The 13,243-nt window shown below is 31.4% G+C and overlaps 1 protein-coding gene across 9 annotated transcripts in view; it reads right to left on the bottom strand.

Moving 5' to 3' along the window:
* Positions 1-13,243, bottom strand: part of LOC142341591 (uncharacterized) — a 499,295-nt gene that overhangs the window by 317,009 nt on the left and 169,043 nt on the right. For all 9 annotated transcript variants that reach the window (XM_075392645.1, XM_075392646.1, XM_075392650.1 and 6 more), the window contains one exon: positions 7,992-8,086. In XM_075392645.1, the coding sequence (XP_075248760.1) occupies positions 7,992-8,086 (95 nt within the window). The remainder of the gene's footprint in view (positions 1-7,991; positions 8,087-13,243) is intronic.

The raw sequence follows: 13,243 nt of genomic DNA, 5'->3' as shown, positions 1-13,243 counted from the left end.
TTTCAGGACGCCTTTACGTACAGTCTAGTCGAAACTCATTACTATCTTCTTTTGAAATTTTTTGAATTTTCACAATAGTATATAATAAAAAACACTGCAGAAAATTCAAAACAGACAGGTCATCACAGCTTCTCATTTCCACAAAATAGTTATATCAGAGAAAAAAAGATATTCCCTTCGGATTTAGTTCTTTTTAAACAGTCCGACTGATTAAAAAATGGAATGTTTATAGAATCGTATCTTGACGTGAAAAGAACTAATTGTGGTCATTAGAGAGTTCACGCAATATAGAATATTTTTCGACATCATTTTGTAATCGCTAGCTATTGATATCTAACATTTTTTGCACATTTATTTTTTTCACTATTAATGTTCACTTATATTTAGGCAAAATATCGTTTAAAAATAGTTTTTGTTTGCTATTCAACATAAAAATTAATTACCAAAAATGTTACCTAATTTTTGTAGACCCAATAAATACATCGAAATGACCAGAATAATTTCAACTACTTCCCAAAACGTCAAAAAAATGTGAAATAAAACAAAAAAATCATTAATTATGTATGAGTTTTACAATTCTTTGGAATTTCTATATTAAAGTTGAACACAATTGCAGAACTCATTTCAAACAAACAACAATTTTATGCATTCTTGGCAACCAAGACAAATTTGTGACAATTATTCGTCTCAGACAAAATTCTGTGAGTTGAAAATTAGCACCAGGATTTTGCTAATTGATTTTAATCGTAAAATTTGGAGATAGTTATTTTGATTATTTTTGGATCTTGTATGTTTGTGCCCACAGTACCCTATACACCGAAAATATCATAGAAAGTGTATATGACATAGTACATTGTTATGGAAAAATTTTGCACGTGCGACTGGGGATGCGAATAATATGCACGCACTAGACTGGGGGGACAAACAGAAAATATCCAATTTTTCCAGTAGTTCCAGAATTCTATTCCAATGCTTAATTTTCTCGCATTTAAATTTACAAAAATAGAAAATTATGCCAAAACCTGCACAATTTTTTCATTAATTAAGGTTGAAGATTTCGCAGTTCAGTGGAAATTCGTCCACAAACAATGTTTTTGTGCTTTTTTGTCAACCAAAAGAAGTTTATGACTAGTGTTTGATTCAGACTAAACTTTGTGATTCAAAAATTGGGACCAGTTAAATATCATAAAAATTTTGGGGCTCGCAAAAATGATTGCTTTCAAACATCTTTAGAAAAAACCATTCACATTTCATAAGAACTGAATTACCAGCCAAAGAATAAGTTGGATTCAAACATCTAATTGAACAACAGTGCTGAATACTGAAACTATGGTTTTGTTTTTCGAAACGAGCGATGGTGAAAATGACGAAATTGAAGGTTTAACTGCTTTAACAAATTTCGTTATTTCTTCTTTCCCCGTTTTGTATGGTGTTTTGACTGTTGCTGTTAATCTGTCGGAATTCGAATCGAATCTTCTTAATTTTTTTTTTGAATCTTATGTTTTGCAGAGAGGTGTTCTCGTAGTCAAAACACAGCAGATAAAAAAAGTTCAAGAAGCAATCAATAATTGCTCGGCGACAATTTCACAATTTCAAAAACTACGTCATTAACAAATTGCACCAACAATTTTTACTTCCAGTAAGCAGTCAATTGTCAAATTACAAGGATTCCAGAAGTTCTTTCTCAAACTGTGGCGCAGAAAAAAGTTCACATAAATTAATATTGATAGCAAATTTAGGGATCTATTTTTCGCTAGTTCCAGAATTTTTCCGATGCTCATTTTCACGGCAATTAAAATTAACAAAAAAAAATTAGGGAGCAGTTTTCGAAATTTTTCCAGCATTTCAGGACGCCTTTACGTACAGTCTAGTCGAAACTCATTACTATCTTCTTTTGAAATTTTTTGAATTTTCACAATAGTATATAATAAAAAACACTGCAGAAAATTCAAAACAGACAGGTCATCACAGCTTCTCATTTCCACAAAATAGTTATATCAGAGAAAAAAAGATATTCCCTTCGGTTTTAGTTCTTTTTAAACAGTCCGACTGATTAAAAAATGGAATGTTTATAGAATCGTATCTTACAAATTTAATTCTTTTTTTTTCAATTTAATTTGTTTTTGTGCAACTAAGACCGTTTGGTGGAGTTGGAAATATTTTAATCTACAGTAAGCAGGATGTAGAGAAAACGACAAGTAAATTCGACGGAGAAATCTTACTAGTTACAAGCATAAAGTTGTGTACCGTTTAAACTTGTTTTCAAAAAATTGAAAAATCTTCCCGCTGATGATATTTCCAATCAAAATATGGACGAACATTTGCCTTCAGTGCTTTTGAAGATTTTTGACCAGTATAGTCATATTATTCCGCCAAAATGAGATAAATTTTGGTAAAAGTGGTGAACATAGGAAATACCTGTCGAAGATTAATACTCAATAATTGGCTTTAATTCAGGGGCTCAGAACATAATGAGAGCTTTTTGCCATTGTTTCTTGTATATTGTTAATCCTAAAACGTCGAAGACTCAATAATCAATATTTGTGTACCAAACTAGATCTTTGTGTAATAATAACCTTGAAAGCGTGAGGTATTGAAATAAACTATTCAGAATATAAAATTCAACGAGTAAGCTCAAAAGCTTCAGAGATGACTGTAAATTTTTCATAGCTGCTTGAAATTGAGCAAAGCAAACTTATAAAAAAAATTTTCAAAAATTTTTGATGTCTACTTATTAAAGTTCAATAGAGCATCGTTTCGTCATGCTTAGGAGAATGTTTCAGCCCGACTTTTTCGTCCGCAGAGACCACTTGTTTTCTGAGATTTGGTTAATAAAAGAAGTATTTTAAGGTCATTGAAACTGTTTACAGTCTTTTCATCTCTCCCTTTAAAAGTGAAGTCAGAAAACTCGGGTTAGTTCCTAAACTATGGCGAGAGCAATAAAGTTAAGAAAAGATTCAATTTTTCTATCAGAAAGTTAGAAATGTAATTTCCACGAAAAAAGCCATGGTTTTTATTATAACGGTTCAATCGCGACTTCCAGAACATTAACTCTTACAGCTTTCTAATCCAATGAATTCAAACGTTGCCACTTTCAAGATATCTAAAAGTAATCTAATTAGTCGATAAGGTCAAAATTAAAAGAAAGTGATTATTGAAAACTGTCGGCTATCTGTTTCATTTATCAACTGGGTAATTTTACAGTTAAGTTGGGCAATAATCTTCCAAGATGAAACTGCAACCAAAACAGGAGGAAAATTAGGCATAAAAGAAACTATCCAAAGATTAAAGTGGCCCTAGGAATTGGGAAACCAAATTTGGAAAACTAAATCGAAAGATCAAACATTTTGTCATGGTCGGACGTCTCAAATTGTTATCAAATTGTAACATTCTGTGTGGTTAGAGTTGTTTTGAAGTTAGCCCAGAGACAAGTGATTATCGCTCAACATTTAAATTTATTTCAAAGTGTGTTTAGGCTAATTTGCGTTTCATGTGAGTTGGAGCTGAAAAGTAACTGTCAATATTATTACTGGCTATGTTTATCAACGTGGTTCTAATTCCATTCGCAACTTCTAGGGTTTTACAGCTTAAACTTTGATTGACGGTAAGATTAGTCAAAGGAGGTTTATGTCTTGTGGATACGATTATCGTTTCTACACTTTAACGAAACGGAAAATTTGTATTCAAGTTCACTTTTTTCAAGTCTGTGTATCTATCTGTAATTTTTCTTACACACAGAAGGGATAAACAACTACGGTAAAGGTGGAATCACAAACTGCTTAAAATAGTTTGGAATAAATCTTCATCAAAAATATTTTGAAGAAAAGACAATATAATGTTATTTTATTTGATCTTCCTCCTCTGAAAAATATGACTTCTTTCATTAGCCTTGGGAGAAACAAGCTAGCCCGCGATTTTGAAAAAGTTCTGCGATTTTGTGAAATTATTTCAACCACAACAAACTCGTGAATAGACATGTGAATAGACAGCTGATCTTGACTAGCGAAAAAAACTCCTAGACTATTTTTTCATTAGTAGAATGTGACAAAATTGGTAGCAACTCCACTTTAACAAGTAAGGCAAAACATCAAGGTAAAATTTATCAAAATAAAAGTGAAAGTAGGCATAGAACGAAATGAAATTAAGCATCCCTAAATGAGGAGAAATTGAAAGCAAAAGATTAAAACAAAAAATCTGAAGTTCAGTTAAAAATAAAAACTTCTAGCCCAGGCAGTCAGAAAACTATTTGTGTTGCATCGCGAAAAAGAAAATTTCGTTTTTCCTATTAACAATGTCTGGAGGTCCAAAAAATGATAGAGGAGGTCCTAAAATAAATGTTAGTTCAACAATGTTCCAGGCAAAAATCAATGAAAATTATTTGAGACAAACGAAAGAGATACAACCTTCTTCTTAGAAAATCTTGACAATTTGCTGCAAATTTGAACTCTTCCGTTCCTTCATAGTTTCCTCCAAGATTAATGCCACAAATTTCAACAAGGAGTCCCGGTAAAGTGAGTTCGCACATTAAGTTCCGACCCCGCTCATCTACATTTTTCACTTAATTGTCTACCAAATGAGGAAGAGATTTAAAAAATTAGCATATCAACATATCGTTCAACAAACTACAAAAAGAATAAAACAATCTACTCTAGAGGGCCTATGAGACCTGTGGCTACCATAATATGACTACCAGAAAAGACGGCAATAAAAATCAAATAGTTACAAATATTAATAACGACCAAAACTCCTTGTCCATTTTTTGAAAACCACTAATAACCAAATCAAAATGGCATCAGATAAAATTTATACTCAGAAGATTAACCTGCACTTTTTTGGATTAAAATAGGGGACTTTTACTCAATGCAACTTGGCAACACGTCGACTAGAAATGAGCAAAGGGGCAAAGTTTATTAAAACATTGCTTTTTTGAAAAAAAATGAATTAAATTCATTAAATTTATGCACGAAAACGATGTACCCCAATCAATTGAATATTAAGCTGATCACTAAAAACAATAAAAATCTTCATTCGTATTTTTTTAAGGTAACAAAATTTGTAAATCAAGTGACGACCATTATTGTGATACTGTGAAAAGAGAACAAAAACCTACAAAAAAGGGCAAAAATGAAAAAATATGCAAAAATCACGAAAATTGGTTTTATGAAAACTGGTTGTTCCAAGAAAAAAGACCATTTGAGGAAAATCAAATCGTAATGACGAGCAAATTGTGTTTCAATGAATAAATTTTGTGAATTGTATATAGAGATGCTTAGCTACAATTTAACAGAAAAAAAATTGGCCGATCTCAAAAATCTATCTCTTTTTTTATTAAAAACAAATATTTTCAAAATTCATAGCCAACAAAAGCTTTCCACTAAAAGAGTAGACCATTTGTCTTGCAACTACTCGGAAAATTAATTGCGACTGTTATTAATGAGATTAAATTATAAGACTTTAAAAATAACATTAAATACAAGCTGAACTAATCCCCTTTCACAAAAGTTTCACAAACAACTTTTCGAAACCACAGTTTTGAAGCCATTAAATTTAAAAGATATTAACCGCGAGAAAATAACATCTTCATTTTCGTCTCTTTCGAACATCATAATCATCTTTTTGTAAAACGGCTATCTTAAAATGACAACAAAAAGAGAACCCCAAAAACTGATAAGTATCTAAACTTCACAAAAATCTTCTGAAAAAAAATTGTCTAAGCCCAGAAGACATCATTTAAAACGTTTAAACAACAGAAAAATTATTGTTTGATTCAACAAAACATTTTAAAAAGCTCGAAATAATGAGGCTAATTTACGAAAAAGATAAAACATTGTAAAATACGAAAAAAAACGCAAACCAGAACAAAAATTGATAAGTTGAAGAAAACGCTTACTCTTTTTTTAGAAATTTAATTCGAAAGTCAAAACAACTATTAGCTATTTACCGATATCAGTTATTAAGTTCATTTGTTTATCTATAGTTCGCCACTGAGACCTTTAATTACACAATATTTGGCATATGACAACAAAAATTAACAATAAAAAACGGTCAAAAATAAAAAAGTTCTACCAATTTTTGGGAGAACGAGCCTTTCCAGCCATATGTTATGAATACAAAAATATGTTCAGTTTCAAATGTTTTAAAGTTTTTTTCACTTAGATTGTTCAATATTCGACAAAAGAAACAAACAACATAAAAATGGGAAATTGTGCACAAAAATCAGAAAATTTTGTATGAAAACTCGTATTACCAAAAGCAAGAAAACCTTCTGTTAAAACAATCGGCCACAAAATTAGTTTGTATTTTATAACGAGGAAAGATTGACCTGTACTTACTGAGAATAAACAAAATCTTGACCAAAAATATATAAAAATTGACAAGTTCAAAAAATCAAAGAAATTTCCTTAAAACAAACACATTCAATAACATAATAGACTTAGGTAACAACCGAATGAATAGAAAAATTTCCACCTCTTGAAAAAGAAATTTAGATCTTTGAGTGGTCAAACTTAAAAATTATACTGCCAAAAGAATAACAATTGAAGGCAAAAGACAAGAATTCAGTTAAGTTTTACTATAGCTCTTCCTCAAAGCCATAAAAACACTTTGGTTCCCTGAAAACAAACAGTATCTACAATTGGCCTCAAATTTTACGTAATTTGGAGCTGTCATTAACGGAGCCGTGAATAAAAAATATTGTCAGTAATTAACATTAAAAAAACAAATGCAAATTATTTTGAAAAAAGGCAGCATCAAAATAAAAACCAATAAGTCTCTGATTCTAAGAATACATGATATTGTCTAACCTCTCCCTGATTTTGTCGCGCGCCCAGCAAACCGACCAAGTGTTCCAAGTGTTTGCGAATTAGGCCAATTGTTGCGTGGAATTCTTCAAATATTAAAAAAAAGAACGATGCGTTTTGTATTTTTATCGAGTTAAATCTGCAAAAAGCAGCAATGTTTAAAATCCAGAAGACTTTCAAACGAGGCCTAATTGCAACTAGCGATCTTTTTGAGATTAGGGAGTCTGTTTTAAGGTTTCTGGGTCACTAAGTCTGGCAAACTTTAACAAAATGGACCAAAAAGCATATTTTGTGCCATTTTTGATGGAAAAAAGTTTGAATTTTGAAAATTTTATCAAAAATTTTAGCCAAAAAAACTTCAATCAAACAATTCAGCAACGCTCTTCTATCTCTAACGGTAACAACAGCACTCTGCCGTTAAAAATTTCAACTTATTTTGAACTAAATTAGCGAAATTGTGCCAAATTTTATCAAAAATTACTGAAAATGTGAACAAAAACAGTCGAATGTTCACAAAAAATACCAATCTGAGAAAAACTTTTAATGCTGAATTTCTTCAGGAACATAGTTGGTGGCCAAAAGTTGCAAAATAAAGTTTCTGATACAATGCAGACATGAGGAATCCGCTTAAGCTTGCACGTCTGACTTAACTAATTTACTTCGGTCTTCTTCTGGCAAGCATTCAGTAAGTGAAAACTGACAAGATCAATGACAGCTTACAACTAAATGGTTATTTTTCGTCTCACACTACCGAATAACATCAAATAACTGCCATCTTCCTTGATGATACATTCTTTGATTATTCGAAGATCCTTCACTTCTGTTGGCGAAAATTTCGGGGACTGTCTCCTTCCCTGTCATTTTATAATGATCATCATAAAAAGATTGATATTTCGCTCTCATAGGTAAATTATGGCATGCAAAATTTAAAGAAAAAAAACTAATCTCACCTAATAAACTATACAAACGGCAGCCAAATGTTTTTGTTGATGTAGGTAGGTGGCTACCTACAGATCCATTTTTTGCAATTATGTAATCCATTACACTATACCTATCTCGACATGAACAATAGCGCCTTTATTCATTAAAAATGATAATAATAATAAATGTGGTTACTGCGGAATAGCTGTGGGAGAGTCGCCTTTTTTTCTTATAATCCCCCCATTCTATAAGAAGTAATGGTTGACTGACCTTTATCAGTTTCAGAGGTGAAAGTGACTTTGCCGTCTGGTCCTCTAAATGTCTTGTAGAACTTCAATGGCTGTGGTCGACTCCCAAGGTCTGGTCTGCAAAAACAAAACGCACATCTTCAACTAAAAATTTCTTTTTAATTGTCGATACTTGACCATCCGGATCCTAGAACCATAGTATTTCATTACTGATTCATGTAATTATAATAGTAAAATGTTACTTCAGCACTGAATTATTATAACCCAAGTCTACTAGTTTAATGGGGGAAGAACAATATACTCAAATCGATGTTTAAAGTTTTGCGAACATTTGTCGAAGGTTTTCGTTGTTTTTGTTGACATTTTCCGTATTTTTAGTTCATTTTAGGCCAATTTTGCTTTGAAAAAGTAGGTTTAAATTTTGCCAGACTAACATGACTATAAACGACTGACACAATCATAATTAACTCTAAAGAGCACTCGTTGTACCTGCGCTTCCTTTGATTTGAGTGTTCTTGGTTTAAAATTTTGCCGGTTTTGGACTAATTCAACTCGATAATTATCGGAAATGCATCAGTTAAATCTGATATTCCGACATTGTTGTCAAGTTATCGGTGTTCCGACAATCACGTGCTCCTAATGGACGATTATCAAAAACAACGCTTGTTTTGGTGTAACGGTTGTATTTTACATTCCAAAAAATTTCGGATTGTAGTCAGTCACTGTTTTTTTTAAAACTTTTTTGCATTTTGGCCTTCTTTATGTTAATTGTACAACAGAATGTACAACAAATAAACCATGAAAAAATGCACCCAACTCATGCCTTTCTATTATGAGCTAGATAACTAAGTCATTCATTTTTCATTTCTTTTTACTGTTTCACATTTTTATAGATCGCGCCTTTCAAACGAATTCTGTTATCTGCCAAAATTTGCCCAAATAATTTTTTACAAACGCAAATTTTGAGGATTAATATATTGACTAAATTTTTGCCTAGAAAAAGGCCAACAAATCGTACTTGACCTTTTCGGTCGAAAATGTTTCCGGCCGAGATTGTTTCCGAGAATTATCCATCAAGCGTAGAACAATAAATAACTCAATTTGCCGCTAAGGGAAAGACTTATGATTACCTACACAAAATGTAGATGCAAATATGACCATAGTTGGGGTTTTAACCATTTAGGTAAACTATCAAAACCGTTACAACTAATTGTTCTTCTCGCCTGAAAAAATACTACATGGCTTTCTATACGATTCACAGTAGATTTAGCAACTTTAGTCGGTTTAATGACCAAAAAGTGACTAGCTTCAATTCAAAAAAAGTTTTTATACTAATTTGATTCTCAGGAATTCTAAGCACAAAAAACTAAATGATTAGAAATACGGCTGAAAAAAAGTAAAGTAAAAAAGTAGCTTTTTAAAATAAGGAATAAGTCAAGCATCAAGTCATTCACGTCAAGCTAAATTGTACAGAGATTCACTAAAACCTGAGGATAAGGTATCAGAAGAAAAAATGGAAATGTCGCACCAACTTACACACAACATCAACAGAACTGCCGATGAGCAGCTTCTCTGCATAAACCAATTGTACCAACCTACACTATTTATCATTAGAAGCTACTTTTATTATCGGGTTTTTCATTCTCATCTCCTTTTTCACACTGAATATTGCTTAACATCCAGAAATGTTTCAATTTTTATATCAACATGCAGTTGAATAGAACAGCTTCTAATTTTTTTTTTCAATTTAAAAGAATGACTTTTAAGAAGCAGTTTTTTTAAAAAAATTTATATTATAACAAGAAGGATCGGTAATGTGCGTTCGCAAATAAAGTTCCGACCCCGCTCATCCGCATTTTTGGCATGAATATCAACCGAATGAGGAACAGAGAGAAAACCTCCAAAAGTTAACTAAAAAAATGTGTATGAACAAAAAAATCGCCTCCAACGCAAATAACTCAGTGGAGTAAAAAACACTGCATTAGATTGATGAGATCAGTCATTACTAAGAAAGCAAACCATGACGAACCACAAAATCAAATAACAATACAGAAAACTTTAATTACATCCAAAACTTTATGTCCATTTTTAAAAAAAAAAACTTATAAACAAAGTCGAAAGAGTGTCAAATGAAACAGAAATTAAACGAAATAACGTTTACTTCACTAGAAAAGATATGAACCAATCCTTTATAAGACTCGGTAACATTTAGACAAAAAAGAACAAAAAAATCAGCAAGTTAATAAATTCACTCATTTTTTAAAAAACAATTTATTTAAAAGTAATGAAAACCAATAAATATTAATTGAAATTATTCAAATGTTTTATGATCACAGACTTCTTTATATGAGGGCATTAAGAACTGACATTATTCAATTTTTTACGCGGTTACAAAAAGAACATCGAATAGAGACAACAAACAAAAAATCAATCAAAACTTGCCAGAAAGCGCTGTCGAAGCCGTAAAGCCATATTTTGCCTCTCAAAAAATGTTTAAATGAGCTTTACTCGAACTATGTGACATGCTATCTCTCATCAATGAAAATAGGTAACAAGTAGACAAAAAAAAGGAAAAGGGTCAAAATTAAGTAATACTTTTGTATTTTTCAAAAAAAAATAATTTTCTAAGTCATGAGAACCATTAGCTACAAAATGAAATAAATTAAGAGATTCGTTTAATCGTAAAAAGGAAGCACCTGAGACCTGTAATTAATCAGAATATGTCTTACGTCTACAAAAGAAAGTCAAATATATTCAAAAATCAAAGAGTATTTTTTTGCGAAAAACTTGAGTCGAAGCCAGAAAGTCCATGGTGAAATCTTTGTTTTTTCACTTGGATTTTCCTTGAATTTTCCTTACACTTGCGTTTTCGCCAACGACAATAATGTCATATGTGACCTGTATTTGACGAGATTAGGTAAAAAATGGACGAAAACAAGCGACGTTAATATGGTTTTTTTATTTATTACTGAAAACAATTGTTTTCAAATTCATGAAAGCCATCAACTATCTACTCAAATCAGAATATAGCCTCACAAAATTTCATACGACTAAAAGGACAAAATATAAACGACAGTTTAAGACAAATAGAAAAAGTTCAATAAAATTCTTTGAGAAAAGGGCGTCGAAGCTGTTAAAATCATAAAACACGCCTTTAAAGACGTTTATGTGGCCCATTGTGCATTATTTTGAACGCATAATATGAAATTTTTGAACTGTCAGCAAAGTGATAATGTGACAAAAGGAGTAAAAACCATGAAAAATGTGCTAATGCCTAAAAATAAGAAAAAAGTTGTGAAACCTAGTAGTATCAAAGCCAAAAAACCATAACGCGTAAAGCCGCAAAAAAACTTTAATACAGTAGAAAAAAAGAGTAAGAAAAGGCATTCTTTCTTTGCTAATACCAAGCTACAATTCGAATAAATTAGGAGAAAAATAAAGGCGAAGTTCAAGAAGCCCTTGTTTACTGAAATATCAAACATTTTTGAAAGTCAAAACGACAATAATTTTTGGAGAAAAGAAACTCGATATATTGATTTGGAACTGCTTAGGAAGCCAAATGGTCCTATCAGCTGTGAGCTTTGATTTGAATTTTTCTTTCTTTAATTAATATTTAAGACATCGAATTTTTTAATAAAAGACCGACTGATCAAACTTATTTTTGGATTGTAACGGTCCACCATTGAATCAAAAATAGCACTGCCTTTGCTGTTTGTCCACTAAGAACACTTAATTTTTCGGATTGTAAAATATCTAGATAATTTGTTAGTTAAAAGGAAAAAGAATAAAAGCTGCGTTTTTGATAATCATAGAGCAAAGTTAGCAAAAAACAGTAAAATATGAATTCCAGAATACTCTCAAGCGAAGTGAAAGTAGGAATTGCTCTTTTTGTAGTTTAGAACGATTGTGTTAATGGTTTTTGGATATTTACTTACGGCAAAGTTAATCAAATGGGAATAAGGAAGCTTATTTTGGGCAATTTTCGATGAAAACGGCTGAATTTTGAAATATTTCGCGCCAAAAATTTAACCAAAAAAATTGAATCAAAATAGTCAACAACGCTTTTTCGTCTCTAAAGTTAACATCAACAGTACTATTGTTAAAAATTCATACATATTTTAGCAAAATTGACGAAAATTTGCTTAAAAATTACGGAAAATGTAATCAAAAACAACAGATTTCACTCTACTTTTCCCAAAAAATTAAACCTCGATAAATCCATGTAAAAAACGAAAATAAGAAAAATCTTTTTAATTCCATATTGTGGGCTGAACGGGCTTTTTAATCATACCACTCACAACTCTCTACGATGAATATATCGATCGGCTCAAATTGTCTGAACAAAAAAAACCCATTTGAGTATATAGTTCCTCCCCCCTCAAGAGGGGTTGGAACAAAATTCAGTTCGGGAAAACGCTTGTAGTGATAATATGGTTAATTGAAATTAAATGTCCCAAATATAACACGCGCCAGCACTTCGAGCATGTGATCTGTCCCAGAATTTTGAATCGTGATTATTACAGAAAAAACCTTATACAAACAAAAAATATGTCTTTTACAACCATTGTACAGATTTTTTTCAAATTTCTGAATTCTTTTTTCTTGCTACATCACTATATAACAGAAAAAAATTTCCTTATGACTGGGTATAACTACATTTGTCACAAAAAAGGAGTAGATTTGTTGGCTTTCAAATTTTACACTATTGAACAAAAGTTTTACACTAATTTTGTCACATGTCTATTAAATCTATTATTTGTTAAGGCACTTTGCAACTTTACAAGATGAACGGTTGGGTTACAAAACTCTTCCGAGACTATTATCAATCTTGTGAGCATCTTGTAACACGAGCATTTATCTTGTAAAAATCTTTTAAGCCAAATGCTTCTGTAACATCTTACTGTGTGATAATGTTGTCAGGCGTTTCATCCTCTTGTAATATTCTGTCAAGAACTTACAAGATATCTATCCCCAGTTTACTCAGGTAATGATAATCTATGGAATATCACACATCTGCACTGGGTATTGGATAGCGTAAAAAGAAGAGGGAGGTGTTAGTACGGAAAATATTTCTATAAGGATCTCATAAACTTTTTTCGGTACATACAAAAATTGATATAAACTCTGATGTATACAAAAATTGAAATTGGAAAACTCTGCACTCACTTTGCTAACGTTAATTATCAGAAAGTATCTACATCTTCGGTAGCCTAGTTTCCGAAAAAAAAATATTTTTATTACGTTTTTTTTGCAAAATATAGGTAACTCAAATCC

This window comes from Convolutriloba macropyga, chromosome 6 (genome assembly GCF_964194025.1).
Source record: "Convolutriloba macropyga chromosome 6, txConMacr16.3, whole genome shotgun sequence".
Taxonomy (NCBI): domain Eukaryota; kingdom Metazoa; phylum Xenacoelomorpha; order Acoela; family Convolutidae; genus Convolutriloba; species Convolutriloba macropyga.
This window is presented reverse-complemented; position numbering and strand designations above follow the sequence as displayed.